We start from the raw sequence: 15,493 nt of genomic DNA, 5'->3' as shown, positions 1-15,493 counted from the left end.
TCTAGCATGAATTAGCATGTTGTTAGCATGATTCTAGCATGAATTAGCATGTTGTTAGCATGATTCTAGCATGAATTAGCATGTTACTAGCATGATTCTAGCATGAAGTAGCATGTTGTTAGCATGATTCTAGCATGAATTAGCATGTTACTAGCATGATTCTAGCATGAATTAGCATGTTGTTAGCACGATTCTAGCATGAATTAGCATTTGACTAGCATGATTCTAGCATGAATTAGCATGTGACTAGCATGATTCTAGCATGAATTAGCATGTGACTAGCATGATTCTAGCATGAATTAGCATGTTGTTAGCATGATTCTAGCATGAAGTAGCATGTTGTTAGCATGATTCTAGCATGAATTAGCATGTTACTAGCATGATTCTAGCATGAATTAGCATGTTGTTAGCACGATTCTAGCATGAATTAGCATTTGACTAGCATGATTCTAGCATGAATTAGCATGTGACTAGCATGATTCTAGCATGAATTAGCATGTTGTTAGCATGATTCTAGCATGAATTAGCATGTTACTAGCATGATTCTAGCATGAATTAGCATGTTGTTAGCATGATTCTAACATGAATTAGCATGCTACTAGCATGATTCTAGCACGAATTAGCATGTTGTTAGCATGATTCTAACATGAATTAGCATATTACTAGCATGATTCTAGCATGAATTAGCATGTTGTTAGCATGATTCTAGCATGAATTAGCATGTGACTAGCATGATTCTAGCATGAATTAGCATGTTGTTAGCATGATTCTAGTATGAATTAGCATGTGACTGGCATGATTCTAGCATGAATTAACATGTGACTAGCATGATTCTAGCATGAATTAGCATGTAACTAGCATGATTCTAGCATGAATTAGCATGTGACTAGCATGATTCTAGCATGAATTAGCATGTGACTAGCATGATTCTAGCATGAATTAGCTTGTTGTTAGCATGATATATAGATAGATAGATAGATAGATAGATAGATAGATAGATAGATAGATAGATAGATAGATAGATAGATAGATAGATAGATAGATAGATAGATAGATAGATAGAAAGAGGTAGATAGATAGATAGATAGATAGATAGATAGATAGATAGATAGATAGATAGATAGATAGATAGATAGATAGATAGATAGAAAGAGGTAGATAGATAGATAGATAGATAGATAGATAGATAGATAGATAGATAGATAGATAGATAGATAGATAGATAGATAGATAGATAGATAGATAGATAGATAGATAGATAGATAGATAGATGGTGTAAGAGCATGAGTCAAACAAGCCAACCCCCGCCTCTCTACGATGTTCTGATGCTGAGATATAGCTGGTGCCATATCGTTGCTAGGTAAATCTGTTTTGTTGCTATGGAGTTGATTGACAGCTTAGACTGATGATGTATCAAAGCTTCTTGCCAGTATGAACAGTTAAAAACAACCCCCATGTCTCTATCACACTGCAGCATGACAATATCAGTCTGAACCTCTTTAATGGCAGTCTATGGGACAGTTGCTAGGGTGCAGTATCTGGTTGTTAGGGTGTGGCTAGACAGTTAAAAGGCCATCAGTGATTGGCTGCTGGCTAGACTGAGTTAAATGAGATCAATCATTAGTCTGTAGGACAGTCTGATGCAGAGTTATGAGCTCACAAAGTTTGATCCCATGTTAAGTCAATGAGAGTCTTTTGCAATGGAAGTCTATGGGACGGTTTCTAGGGTCCAAAAGTGGTTGCTAGGGCGTGGCCAGAAAGTTTAAAGGTGATCAGTCATTGGCAGTTTGATAGTCTGAGTTAAATGAGCCCAGTTAGAAGTCTGTGTGACATTCTGATGCGGAGTTATGAGGTCACAAAGTTTGACCCAATGTTACGTCTATGGGATTTTTCCGACGGTCCCGGGACGTTTTTCGGGAAACCGAAAGTCGGATCAGTCGGAAAGGATATAGCAACTCGAGTCAGAATAGTTCGGAGGTCTGACCCGAGTTTGATGGTCATAGCTTGAAAGGTCTAGGTGGAGATAGAGTTTAATTTTTAGTCTCAGAAGAAGAATAATAATATTAATAACTAGATTCTTAAAGTTTGAGAACAAACTTTGAGGCTGGCTTGTGAAAGCCTGACGGTAATAGTTTATTTAAACAGTTTTAAAAAGTATGAAAAGATAGATAGATAGATAGATAGATAGATAGATAGATAGATAGATAGATAGATAGATAGATAGATAGATAGATAGATGTTGTTAGCATGATTCTAGCATGAATTAGCATAATGTTAGCATGATTCTAGCATGAATTAGCATGTTGTTAGCATGATTCTAGCATGAATTAGCATGTTGTTAGCATGATTTAGCATGTTGTTAGCATGATTCTAGCATGATTTAGCATGTTGTTAGCACGATTCTAGCATGAATTAGCATGTTACTAGCATGATTCTAGCATGAATTAGCATGTTGTTAGCATAATTCTAGCATGAATTAGCATGTTACTAGCATGATTCTAGTATGAATAAGCATGTTACTAGCACGATTCTAGCATGAATTAGCATGTTACTAGCATGATTCTAGCATGAATTAGCATGTTACTAGCATGATTCTAGCATGAATTAGCATGTACCTAGCATGATTTTAACATGAATTAGCATGTTACTAGCATGATTTCAGCATGAATTAGCACAATTCTAGCATGAATTAGCATGTTGTTAGCATGATTCTAGCATGAATTAGCATGTTACTAGCATGATTCTAGCATGAATAATCATGTTGTTAGCATGATTCTAGCATGAATTAGTATGTTACTAGCATGATTCTAGCATGAATTAGCATGTTACTAGCATGATTCTAGCATGAATTAGCATGTTGTTAGCACGATTCTAGCATGAATTAGCATTTGACTAGCATGATTCTAGCATGAATTAGCATGTGACTAGCATGATTCTAGCATGAATTACCATGTTACTAGCATGATTCTAGCATGAATTAGCATGTTGTTAGCATGATTCTAGCATGAATTAGCATGTTGTTAGCATGATTCTAGTATGAATTAGCATGTGACTGGCATGATTCTAGCATGAATTAGCATGTAACTAGCATGATTCTAGCATGAATTAGCATGTTGTTAGCATGATGGATAAATAGAGGTAGATAGATAGATAGATAGATAGATAGATAGATAGATAGATAGATAGATAGATAGATAGATAGATAGTTAGAGATAGATATATAGATAGATAGATAGATAGATAGATAGATAGATAGATAGATAGATAGATAGATAGATAGATAGATAGATAGATAGATACATAGTTAGAGATAGATAGATAGATAGATAGATAGATAGATAGATAGATAGATAGATAGAGGTAGATAGATAGATAGATAGATAGAGATAGATAGATAGATAGATAGATAGATAGATAGATAGATAGATAGATAGATAGATAGATAGATAGATAGATAGATAGATAGATAGATAGAGTGCGAGCATGAGTCAAACAAGCCAACCCCCGCCTCTCTACCATGTTCTGATGCTGAGATATAGCTGGTGCCATATCGTTGCTAGGTTAGTCTGTTTTGTTGCTATGGAGTTGATTGACAGCTTAGACTGATGATGTATCAAAGCTTCTTGCCAGTATGAACAGTTAAAAACAACCCCCATGTCTCTATCACACTGCAGCATGACAATATCAGTCTGAACCTCTTTAATGGCAGTCTATGGGACAGTTGCTAGGGTGCAGTATCTGGTTGTTAGGGTGTGGCTGGAAGGTTAAAAGGCCATCAGTGATTGGCTGCTGGCTAGACTGAGTTAAATGAGCTTAGCCATTAGTCTGTAGGACAGTCTGATGCAGAGTTATGAGCTCACAAAGTTTGATCCCATGTAAAGTCAATGAGAGTCTTTTGCAATGGAAGTCTATGGGACGGTTTCTAGGGTCCAAAAGTGGTTGCTAGGGCGTGGCCAGAAAGTTTAAAGGTGATCAGTCATTGGCAGTTTGATAGTCTGAGTTAAATGAGCCCAGTTAGAAGTCTGTGTGACATTCTGATGCGGAGTTATGAGGTCACAAAGTTTGATCCAATGTTACGTCTATGGGATTTTTCCGACGGTCCCGGGACGTTTTTCGGGAAACCGAAAGTCGGATCAGTCGGAAAGGATATAGCAACTCGAGTCAGAATAGTTCGGAGGTCTGACCCGAGTTTGATGGTCATAGCTTGAAAGGTCTAGGTGGAGATAGAGTTTAATTTTTAGTCTCAGAAGAAGAATAATAATATAAACTAGATTCTTAAAGTTTGAGAACAAACTTTGAGGCTGGCTTGTGAAAGCCTGACGGTGATAGTTTATTTAGTTTAAACAGTTTTAAAAAGTATGAAAAGATAGATAGATAGATAGATAGATAGATAGATAGATAGATAGATAGATAGATAGATGATAGATAGATAGATAGATAGATAGATTAGCATGTTATTACCATGATTTTAACGTGAAATAGCATGTTGTTAGCATGATTCTAGCATGAATTAGCATGTTACTAGCATGATTTTAGCATGAATTAGCATGTTGTTAGCATGATTTTAGCATGAATTAGCATGTTACTAGCATGATTTTAGTATTAATTAGCATGTTGTTAGCATGATTCTAGCATGAATTAGCATGTTGTTAGCATGATTCTAGCATGAATTAGCATGTTGTTAGCATGATTCTAGCATGATTTAGCATGTTACTAGCAAGATTCTAGCATGAATTAGCATGCTACTAGCATGATTCTAGCATAAATTAGCATGTTGTTAGCATGCTTCTAGCATGAATTAGCATGTTACTAGCATGATTCTAGCATGAATTAGCATGTTGTTAGCATGATTCTAACATGAATTAGCATGTTACTAGCATGATTCTAGCATGAATTAGCACGTTGTTAGCATGATTCTAGCATGAATTAGCATGTTGTTAGCATGATTCTAACATGAATTAGCATGTTACTAGCATGATTCTAGCATGAATTAGCATGTTGTTAGCATGATTCTAGCATGAATTAGCATTTCACTAGCATGATTCTAGCATGAATTAGCATGTTGTTAGCATGATTCTAGCATGAATTAGCATGTTACTAGCATGATTCTAGCATGAATTAGCATGTTGTTAGCATGATTCTAGCATGAATTAGCATGTTATTAGCATGATTCTACCATGAATTAGCATGTTGTTAGCATGATTCTAGCATGAATTAGCATGTTACTAGCATGATTCTAGCATGAATTAGCACGTTATTAGCACGATGCTAGCATGAATTAGCATGATACTAGCATGATTCTAGCATGAATTAGCATGTTACTAGCATGAATCTAGCATGAATTAGCATGTTGTTAGCATGATTCTAGCATGGATTAGCATGTTACTAGCATGGTTTTAGCATAAATTAGCATGATTCTAGCATGAATTAGCATGTTGTTAGCATGATACTAGCATGAATTAGCATGTGACTAGCATGATTCTAGCATGAATTAGCATGTAACTAGCATGATTCTAGCATGAATTAGCATGTTGTTAGCATGATGGATAGATAGATAGATAGATAGATAGATAGATAGATAGATAGATAGATAGATAGATAGATAGATAGATAGATAGATAGGTAGATAGATAGATAGATAGATAGATAGATAGATAGATAGATAGATAGATAGATAGGTAGAGGTAGATAGATAGGTAGAGGTAGATAGATAGATAGATAGATAGATAGATAGATAGATAGATAGATAGATAGATAGATAGATAGATAGAAGTAGATAGATAGATAGATAGATAGATAGATAGATAGATAGATAGATAGATAGATAGATAGATAGATGGAGTGCGAGCATGAGTCAAACAAGCCAACCCCCGCCTCTCTACGATGTTCTGATGCTGAGATATAGCTGGTGCCATATTGTTGCTAGGTTAGTCTGTTTTGTTGCTATGGAGTTGATTGACAGCTTAGACTGATGATGTATCAAAGCTTCTTGCCAGTATGAACAGTTAAACACAACCCCCATGTCTCTATCACACTGCAGCATGACAATATCAGTCTGAACCTCTTTAATTGCAGTCTATGGGACAGTTGCTAGGGTGCAGTATCTGGTTGTTAGGGTGTGGCTAGAAAGTTAAAAGGCCATCAGTGATTGGCTGCTGGCTAGACTGAGTTAAATGAGCTCAGCCATTAGTCTGTAGGACAGTCTGATGCAGAGTTATGAGCTCACAAAGTTTGATCCCATGTAAAGTCAATGAGAGTCTTTTGCAATGGAAGTCTATGGGACGGTTTCTAGGGTCCAAAAGTGGTTGCTAGGGCGTGGCCAGAAAGTTTAAAGGTGATCAGTCATTGGCAGTTTGATAGTCTGAGTTAAATGAGCCCAGTTAGAAGTCTGTGTGACATTCTGATGCGGAGTTATGAGGTCACAAAGTTTGATCCAATGTTACGTCTATGGGATTTTTCCGACGGTCCCGGGACGTTTTTCGGGAAACCGAAAGTCGGATCAGTCGGAAAGGATATAGCAACTCGAGTCAGAATAGTTCGGAGGTCTGACCCAAGTTTGATGGTCATAGCTTGAATGGCCTAGGAGGAGATAGAGTTTAATTTTTAGTCTCAGAAGAAGAATAATATAGAAAAATAAAAATAACTAGACAGTAAAGTTCGTCGAGACAAACTTTGAGGCTGGCTTGACAAAGCCTGTTGGTAATAGTTTATTTAGTTTAAAAACAGTTTGAAAAAGTATAAGTAGCATGTTATTAGCATGATTCTAGCATGCATTAGCATGATTCTAGCATAGATTAGCATGTTATTAGCATGCTTCTAGCATGAATTAGCATGTTACTAGCATGATTCTAGAATAAATTAGCATGTTACTAGCATGATTCTAGCGTGAATTAGCATGTTACTAGTATGATTCTAGCATGAATTAGCATGTTACTAGCATGATTCTAGCATGCATTAGCATGTTACTAGCATGATTCTAGCATGAATTAGCCTGTTACTATCATGATTCTAGTATGAATTAGCAGGTTATTAGCATGATTCTAGCATGAATTAGCATGATTCTAGTATGAATTAGCATGTTACTAGAATGATTCTAGCATGAATTAGCATGTTACTCGCATGATTCTAGCATGAATTAGCATGTTATTAGCATGATTATAGTATGAATTAGCATGTTACTAGCATGATTCTAGCGTGAATTAGCATGTTATTAGCATGATTCTAGCATGCATTAGCATGTTACTAGCATGATTCTAGTATGAATTAGCATGTTATTAGCATGATTCTAGTATGAATTAGCATGTTACTAGCATGATTCTAGTATGAATTAGCATGTCACATAGCATGCTTAGGTGGTTGCTAGGGTATTCTGAGTGGTTGCTAAGTCGTTGCTAGGCAGTTGCTAGGGTGTCCTGAGTGGTTGCTAGGTGGTTGCTAAGATGTTGCTAGGCGGTTGCTAGGGTGTTGCTAGGTGGTTGCTATGGTGTTCTGAGTGGTTGCTAGGTGGTTGCTAAGGCATTGCTAGGCGGTTGCTAGGGTGCTCTGATTGGTTGCTAGGTGGTTGCTAATGTCTTGCTAGGCGGTTGCTAGGGTGTTCTGTGTGGTTGCTAAGATGTTGCTAGGTGGTTGCTAGGGTGTTCTGAGTGGTTGCTAAGGTGTTGCTAGGCGGTTGCTAGGATGTTCTAAGTGGTTGCTAGGTTGTTGCTAAGGTGTTGCCAGGGTGTTCTGAGTGGTTGCTAGGTGGTTGCTAAGGTGTTGCTAGGTGGTTGCTAAGGAGTCCTAAGTGGTTGCTAAGATGTTGCTAGGTGGTTGCTAGGGGGTTCTGAGTGATTGCTAAGGTGTTGCTAGACGGTTGCTAAGGTGGCCCAAGTGGTTGCTAAGGTGTTGCTAGGTGGTTGCTAAGGTGTCCTAAGTGGTTGCTAGGTGGTTGCTAAGGCGTTGCTAGGCGGTTGCTAGGGTGTCCTGAGTGGTTGCTAGGTGGTTGCTAAGGTGTTGCTAGGTGGTTGCTAGGGTGTCCTGAGCGGTTGCTAGGTGGTTGCTAAGGCATTGCTAGGTAGTTGCTAGGGTGTTCTGAGTGGTTGCTAGGTGGTTGCTAAGGTGTTGCTAGGCGGTTGCTAAGATGTCCCAAGTGGTTGCTAGGTGGTTGCCAAGGTGTTGCTAGGTGGTTGCTAGGGTATTCTGAGTGGTTGCTAAGGCGTTGCTAGGCGGTTGCTAGGGTGTCCTGAGTGGTCGCTAGGCCCTTACTAAGGCATTACTAGGCCGTTGCTAGGTGGTTGCTAGGCGGTTGCTAGGGTAATTTGGGTGGTTGCTAGGCAGTTGCTAGGGTACCCTGGTTGGTTACTAGGCAAGCCTTACATACATGCTTGATAAAACATTTATACTTAGTAAGCATTTCTAGCAAGTTACAGTACTTGGCTAGTCAATATTAGCATGTAGCTAATCACTGCTAGCATGTGTAGCATATAGGAAGTTCCGTATGCTAGCATGAGTCAAACGAGCCAATCTCCAAGTCTCTACGATGTTCTGATGCTGAGATATAGCTGTTGATGAATGGTTGCTAGGGTACTCTGTTTTGTTGCTATGGGCGAGGTTACAGAGTGCACTTGAATGTGGTTGGCTGTCTAAGTAAAATGAACCAACCCCCATGTCTGTATGACACTGCTATGCAAAGATATGCATCTTGGCCTATTTTAATGGAAGTCTATGGAATCAATTTGGGGGCGTGGCTTGTGAGCTTCATTATCATATTGAGATGCTCATTGGTTGTCTGAGTCAGATGAGCCATCCCCCAAGTCAATAGGACACTGCTAAGCAAAGATATGCATGTAGGCCAGTTATTAACATGAGTCTAGTATGAATTAGCATGTTACTAGCATGATTCTTGTACAAATTAGCATGTCATTAGCATGTTTCCAGTATGAGTTAGCATGTCATTAGCATGATTAGCATATGAGTAGCATGTTGCTAGCATGATTGGCATGTCATTAGCATGTTAGAATTATAAGCATTCGATAGCACACCTAATTACATTCTATAGGACAGTTGCTAGGGTGCAGTATGTGGTAGTTAGGGGTGTGGCTAGAAAGTTAAAAGGCCATCAGTGATTGGCTGCTGGCTAGACTGAGTTAAATGAGCTCAGCCATTAGTCTCTATGACAGTCTGATGCAGAGTTATGAGCTCACAAAGTTTGATCCCATGTTAAGTCAATGAGAGTTTTTTGTAATGGAAGTCTACAGGACAGTTGCTAGGGTGCAGTATGTGGTAGTTAGGGGAGTGGCTAGAAAGTTAAAAGCTCATCAGTTATTGGCAGTTTGGTAGTCTGAGTTAAATGAGCTCAGCCATTAGTCTATATGACAGTCTGATGCAGAGTTATGAGCTCACAAAGTTTGATCCCATGTTAAGTCAATGAGAGTCTTTTGAATGGAAGTCTACGGGACAGTTGCTAGGGTGCAGTATGTGGTAGTTAGGGGAGTGGCTAGAAAGTTAAAAGCTCATCAGTTATTGGCAGTTTGGTAGTCGGAGTTAAATGAGCTCAGCCATTAGTCTCTATGACAGTCTGATGCAGAGTTTTGAGCTCATAAAGTTTGATCCCATGTTAAGTCAATGAGAGTCTTTTGAATAGAAGTCTATGGGACAGTTACTAGGGTCCAAAAGTGGTTGCTAGGGCGTGGCTAGAAAGTTTAAAGGTGATCAGTCATTGGCAGTTTGATAGTCTGAGTTAAATGAGCCCAGTTAGAAGTCTGTGCAACAGTCTGACGCAGAGTTATGAGCTCACAAAGTTTGATCCAATGTTAAGCCTATGGGATTTTTCCGACAGTCCCGGGACGTTTTTCGGAAAACCGAAAGTCGGATCAGTCTGAGGAGATATAGCAACACGAGTCAGAATAGTTTGGAGGTCTGGAGCAAGTTTGGTGGTAATAGCTCAAAAGCTCTAGGAGGAGATAGAGTTAGAAATTTAGTCTCAGAAGATTAATAAAAAAAAAAATAAAAATAATAATAAGTTTAAATAGCATTTCAGTAGTCTGGCTTTGACAAGCCAGCCTAATAATAATAAGTTTAATAGGATAACAGTAGTCTGGCTTGCTACACAAGCCAGCCTAATAAAAATAATAACTAGATATTAAAGTTTGAGGACAAACTTTATGGTGGCTTGAAAAGCCGAATCTGAAAGTTTTAAGTGGTTTTAAAGTGTAAATAGCATGTTAGTATGATTTTAGCTTGAGTTAACATATTACTAGCATGAATTAGCATGTTAGTAGCATGATTCTTACATGAATTAGCATGTTGTTAGCATGATTCTAGCATGAATTAGCATGTTACTAGCATGATTCTAGCATGAATTAGCATGTTGTTAGCGTGATTCTAGCATGAATTAGCATTTTACTAGGCGGTTGTTAGGGTGTTTAAAGTGGTTGCTAGGTGGTTGCTAAGGTGGTGCAAGGCAGTTGCTAAGGTGGTCTGACTAGTTGCTAGGTGGTTGCTAAGGTGTTGCTAGATGGTTGCTAGGGTGTTTTGAGTGGTTGCTAGGTGGTTGCTAGGGTGGTGCTAGGCAGTTGCTAAGGTGTTCTGACTAGTTGCTAAGTGGTTAGTAAGGTGTTGCAAGGTGGTGGCTAGGGTATTCTGAGTGGTTGCTAGGTGGTTGCTAAGGTGTTGCTAGGCGGTTGCTAGGGTGTTCTGAGTGGTTGCTAAGGTGTTGCTAGGTGGTTGCTAAGGTGTCCTAAGTGGTTGCTAGGTGGTTGCTAGGGTATTCTGATTGGTTGCTAAGGCCTTACTAGGTGGTTGCTAGGGTGTCCTGAGTGGTTGCTAGGTGGTTGCTAAGGTGTTGCTAGGTGGTTGCTAGGGTGTTCTGAGTGGTTGCTAAGGTGTTGCTAGGCGGTTGCTAGGGTGTTCTGAGTGGTTGCTAGGTGGTTGCTAAGGTGTTGCTGGGTGGTTGCTAAGGTGTCCTAAGTGGTTGCTAGGTGGTTGCTAAGGTGTTGCTAGGTGGTTGCTAAGGTGCTGCTAGGCGGTTGCTAGGGTGTCCTAAGCGGTTGCTAGGTGGTTGCTAAGGTGTTGCTAGGTGGTTGCTAGGGTGTTCTGAGTGGTTGCTAGGTGGTTGCTAAGGTGTTGCTAGGTGGTTGCTAAGGTGTCCTAAGGCGTTGCTAGGTGGTTGCTAGGGTGTCCTGAGTGGTTGCTAGGTGGTTGCTAAGGTGTTGCTAGGTGGTTGCTAGGGTGTCCTGAGTGGTTGCTAGGTGGTTGCTAAGGTGTTGCTAGGTGGTTGCTAGGGTGTCCTGAGTGGTTGCTAGGTGGTTGCTAAGGCGTTGCTAGGGTGATCTGAGTGGTTGCTAGGTGGTTGCTAAGGTGTTACTAGGCGGTTGCTAAGGTGTCCCAAGTGGTTGCTAGGTGGTTGCTAAGGTGTTGCTAGGTGGTTGCTAAGGTATTCTGAGTGGTTGGTAAGGCGTTGCTAGGTGGTTGCTAGGGTGTCCTGAGTGGTCGCTAGGCCCTTACTAAGGCATTACTAGGCCGTTGCTAGGTGGTTGCTAGGGTAATTTGGGTGGTTGCTAGGCAGTTGCTAGGGTACCCTGGTTGGTTACTAGGCAAGCCTCACATACATGCTTGATAAAACATTTATACTTGGTAAGCATTTCTAGCAAGTTAGAGTACTTGGCTAGTCAATATTAGCATGTAGCTAGTCACTGCTAGCATGTGTAGCATATAGGAAGTTCCGTTTGCTAGCATGAGTCAAACGAGCCAATCTCCAACTCTCTACGATGTTCTGATGCTGAGATATAGCTGTTGATGAATGGTTGCTAGGGTACTCTGTTTTGTTGCTATGGGCGAGGTTACAGAGTGAACTTGAATGTGGTTGGTTGTCTTAGTCAAATGAACCAACCCCCATGTCTCTATGACTCTGCTTTGCAAAGATATGCATCTTGGCTTATTTTAATGGAAGTCTATGGAATCAATTTGGGGGCGTGGCTTGTGAGCTTTATTATCATATTGATATGCTCATTGGTTGTCTGAGTCAGATGAGCCATCCCCCAAGTCAATAGGACACTGCTATGCAAAGATATGCATGTAGGCCAGTTATTAACATGGGTCTAGTATGAATTAGCATGTTACTAGCATGATTCAAGTACAAATTAGCATGTCATTAGCATGTTTCCAGTATGAGTTAGCATGTCATTAGCATGATTAGCATATGAGTAGCATGTTGCTAGCATGATTGGCATGTCATTAGCATGTTAGAATTATAAGCATTTAATAGCACAGCTAATTACATTCTATAGGACAGTTGCTAGGGTGCAGTATGTGGTAGTTAGGGGTGTGGCTAGAAAGTTAAAAGGCCATCAGTGATTGGCTGCTGGCTAGACTGAGTTAAATGAGCTCAGCCATTAGTCTGTATGACAGTCTGATGCAGAGTTATGAGCTCACAAAGTTTGATCCCATGTTAAGTCAATGAGAGTCTTTTGTAATGGAAGTCTACGGGACAGTTGCTAGGGTGCAGTATGTGGTAGTTAGGGGTGTGGCTAGAAAGTTAAAAGCTCATCAGTTATTGGCAGTTTGGTAGTCTGAGTTAAATGAGCTCAGCCATTAGTCTGTATGACAGTCTGATGCAGAGTTATGAGCTCACAAAGTTTGATCCCATGTTAAGTCAATGAGAGTCTTTCGAATGGAAGTCTACGGGACAGTTGCTAGGGTGCCATAAGTGGTTGCTAGGGAGTGGCTAGTAAGTCTAAAGGTCATCAGTGATTGGCTGCTGACTAGACTGAGTTGAATGGGGCCTGACTCTAGTCTGTAGGACAGTCTGATGCAGAGTTATGAGCTCACAAAGGTTGACCCAATGTTAAGTCAATGGCAGTCTTTTACAATGGAAGTCTATGGGACAGTTGCTAGGGTGCCAAAAGTGGTTGCTAGGGAGTGGCTAGTAAGTTTAAAGGTCATCAGTTATTGGCTGCTGGCTAGACTGAGTTAAATGAGCCCAGTTAGAAGTCTGTAGGACAGTCTGATGCAGAGTTATGAGGTCACAAAGTTTGACCCAATGTTAAGTCAATGGGAATTTTGGGAATTTTCCGGGTCGTTTTTCGGAAAACCGAAAGTCGGATCAGTTGGAACAGATATAGCAACCCGAGTCAGACCAGTTTGAAGGTTTGACGAAAGTTTGAAGTATGAAGCTTGAAAAGTTTAGGAGGAGATACACTTTAAAATTAGTCTCAGAAGAAGAAGAAGAAGAAGAAGAAGAAGAATAATAATAAGTTTACGTGAGATAACAGTATGTTGGCTTTTCAAGCCACCATAATAAGTTTAATAGGATAACAGTAGTCTGGCTTGCTACACAAGCCAGCCTAATAATAATAATAAGTTTAATAGGATAACAGTAGTCTGGCTTGCTACACAAGCCAGCCTAATTATATATTTATCTACGTATTAATAACATACAAGGCTGTTTTACGAAACTTGGCCGCTCCTCAGATGGTTTTCGGAGCCAAGCAACTGTTTTCTTGCCACAGAGAATCAGATCTTTTCTGAAACTGGATCTCAACCCAAAATAACCGATGATGTTCTTTTGAAAAAAAAAAAAAAATCAATTCTCCTAAAATGAAGAGAGCCTGCAAATAGGCCTGCACAGATCTCTGATTTCACGGTGACCTCGGTGTACTTGTGCCTCTGGTCATCCTTCAGGCTTGTTTTATCTCCCTCTCTCACTCCCTCAGTTCAATTCAAAAGACTTTCTGCTAGCATTTCTAAAAATAAAATAAACAAATAAATGTTTTTCATTCTTTGCGTGCAGATGGTCCCAGGTCCCTGTGTGTTCATGCTGAAATGCTTTTTGGATTGTGTTTTCTACTTTCATGTCTATTAACATCTCTCTGTGTCTCTGCAGGGGCTCAACTGCATTCAACCCAGACAGAGACCGTCAGCCTTCAGGCCTTGGTCTCCAAACATCTCTGTTAGCGATAAAGACGGAGCAGGCAGACCCGCTAGCATGTTACGAGAAAGGTACATTTTCAAATCAAATATTGCATGGTTCTCAGAAACATTTGCATCTGGATTAAATATACATTTGAATATGCTTTTATATATAATAATAAATATATTATTATATTTGGGGCGACGCTGTGGCACAGTGAGTAGCTCTAGCCTCACAGCAAGTAGGTAGCTGGTTTGAGCCTTGGCTGGGTCAGTTGGCATTTCTGTGTGGAGTTCCTCCGTGTGTTTCCTCCGGGTTCTCCGGTTTCCCCCTGACAAAAGTCTCGTCGTCGATTGCAGTTAAAAAAAAAAATAACTTGACTTCTAGTAGATCATTTGGAAAAGTGGCAGATAAATCATCTGTTGAACTGCATCCCAATCATCATAAATACTGCAGACCTATTGAAACATACATGGACCCAAGATTTTCATAAAAATCTGTCAAGTTTGGTGAAGAAAAAGTCATGGTTTGGGGTTACATCTATTATGGAGGTGTGCAGGAGATCTGCAGAGCGGATGGCAACATCAACAACCTGAGGTACATTTGTACGGCAGATAACATTACAAACCACAGGAGAGGGCAAATTCTGCAGCAGTATAGCGCTGCTCCACATACTTCAGTCTCCACATCAAAGTTCCTGAAAGCAAAGAAGTTCAAGGTGCTGCAAGGCTGGCCAGCCCATTCACCAGACATGAACATTATTGAGCATGTCTGGGGTAAGAAGGAGAAGGCATTGAAGATGAATCCGAAGAATCTTAGTAATCTAAAGGGCCTTTGTCTTTCATATAAGCCACTTCTGATCCCAAATAATCAAATAGAAGTCATGGTATTATTTGTTTTCTTGGATCTTGATAGGCGACAAGACGTTTGTCTGGTAGTATATATATATTACTCTTTTTTATTTTATAAATAATTATTTCTATTGATATTTTTAATACTTATCTAAAAAACCCTAAATAATAACCAAATACTATTCTAAATATCTATTTAATATTAAATATTCTGTATAAAATATTTTCAACATCAGTATTAAAGTATAAAACCATTGTTTATATAGTTTTAAATATTTATATCAAAAGTATATAATAATGTCAATAAAATATGAACTTTTATGTATTTCTTAAAGATGTGTTGCATGTGTTCTAATAAACCAGTCAAATCTACATCTTTTTTATATCAATGGGGTCTAAACCGTCATTATATAAAGATGTTTTAGTGCATGATTTACATGGTTATATGACTGTATCAGTAACCTGAAGAAAGGGTGTGTGAATATGCTGGTTTGTGTGAAACCAGCTTGTTAGTCATGTTCGGCTGCGGTTTTTCCAGAGCAAAGCAGCAGAAGGTTTAGATCTTCTGTTCAGAGGAGCATGATGTAAGCTGGTTGTTTGCTTAGTTATGTGTGGTTTTGAACTTCACCATCTTAACTAGAGAGGCTTTGAGTGAGTCACCATGTCCGGCCCAGATTGGTTTCTCTGAAACCACTCACAACAGCCGTTATTCTCTACCCACCCCTCGTTTGTGGCTTGCAGAGATGCTTTTTTC

General features: G+C 39.5%; 1 protein-coding gene and 1 long non-coding RNA gene across 7 annotated transcripts in view; one reads left to right on the top strand and one right to left on the bottom strand.

Moving 5' to 3' along the window:
- The window catches only part of LOC137496334 (uncharacterized), a 110,538-nt gene that overhangs the window by 53,700 nt on the left and 41,345 nt on the right, over positions 1 to 15,493 (bottom strand). Inside the window, exon 4 of one of the 6 annotated variants that reach the window (XR_015497778.1) lies at positions 13,417 to 13,721. The exons of the other annotated variants lie outside the window; for them this stretch is intronic. This is a non-coding gene — a long non-coding RNA (uncharacterized LOC137496334). The remainder of the gene's footprint in view (positions 1 to 13,416; positions 13,722 to 15,493) is intronic. 6 annotated transcript variants of the gene reach the window in all.
- skia (SKI proto-oncogene a) overlaps positions 1 to 15,493 on the top strand; it is a 120,546-nt gene that overhangs the window by 91,621 nt on the left and 13,432 nt on the right. The window contains 1 exon segment of the mRNA NM_130935.3: positions 13,862 to 13,977. Coding sequence (NP_571010.3) covers positions 13,862 to 13,977 — 116 coding nt within the window.

Source organism: Danio rerio, chromosome 8 (assembly GCF_052040795.2).
Source record: "Danio rerio strain M-AB ecotype USA chromosome 8, GRCz13ab, whole genome shotgun sequence".
Taxonomy (NCBI): domain Eukaryota; kingdom Metazoa; phylum Chordata; class Actinopteri; order Cypriniformes; family Danionidae; genus Danio; species Danio rerio.
The sequence above is the reverse complement of the archived record's forward strand: the minus strand, read 5'-3'. Positions and strand labels throughout refer to the sequence as shown.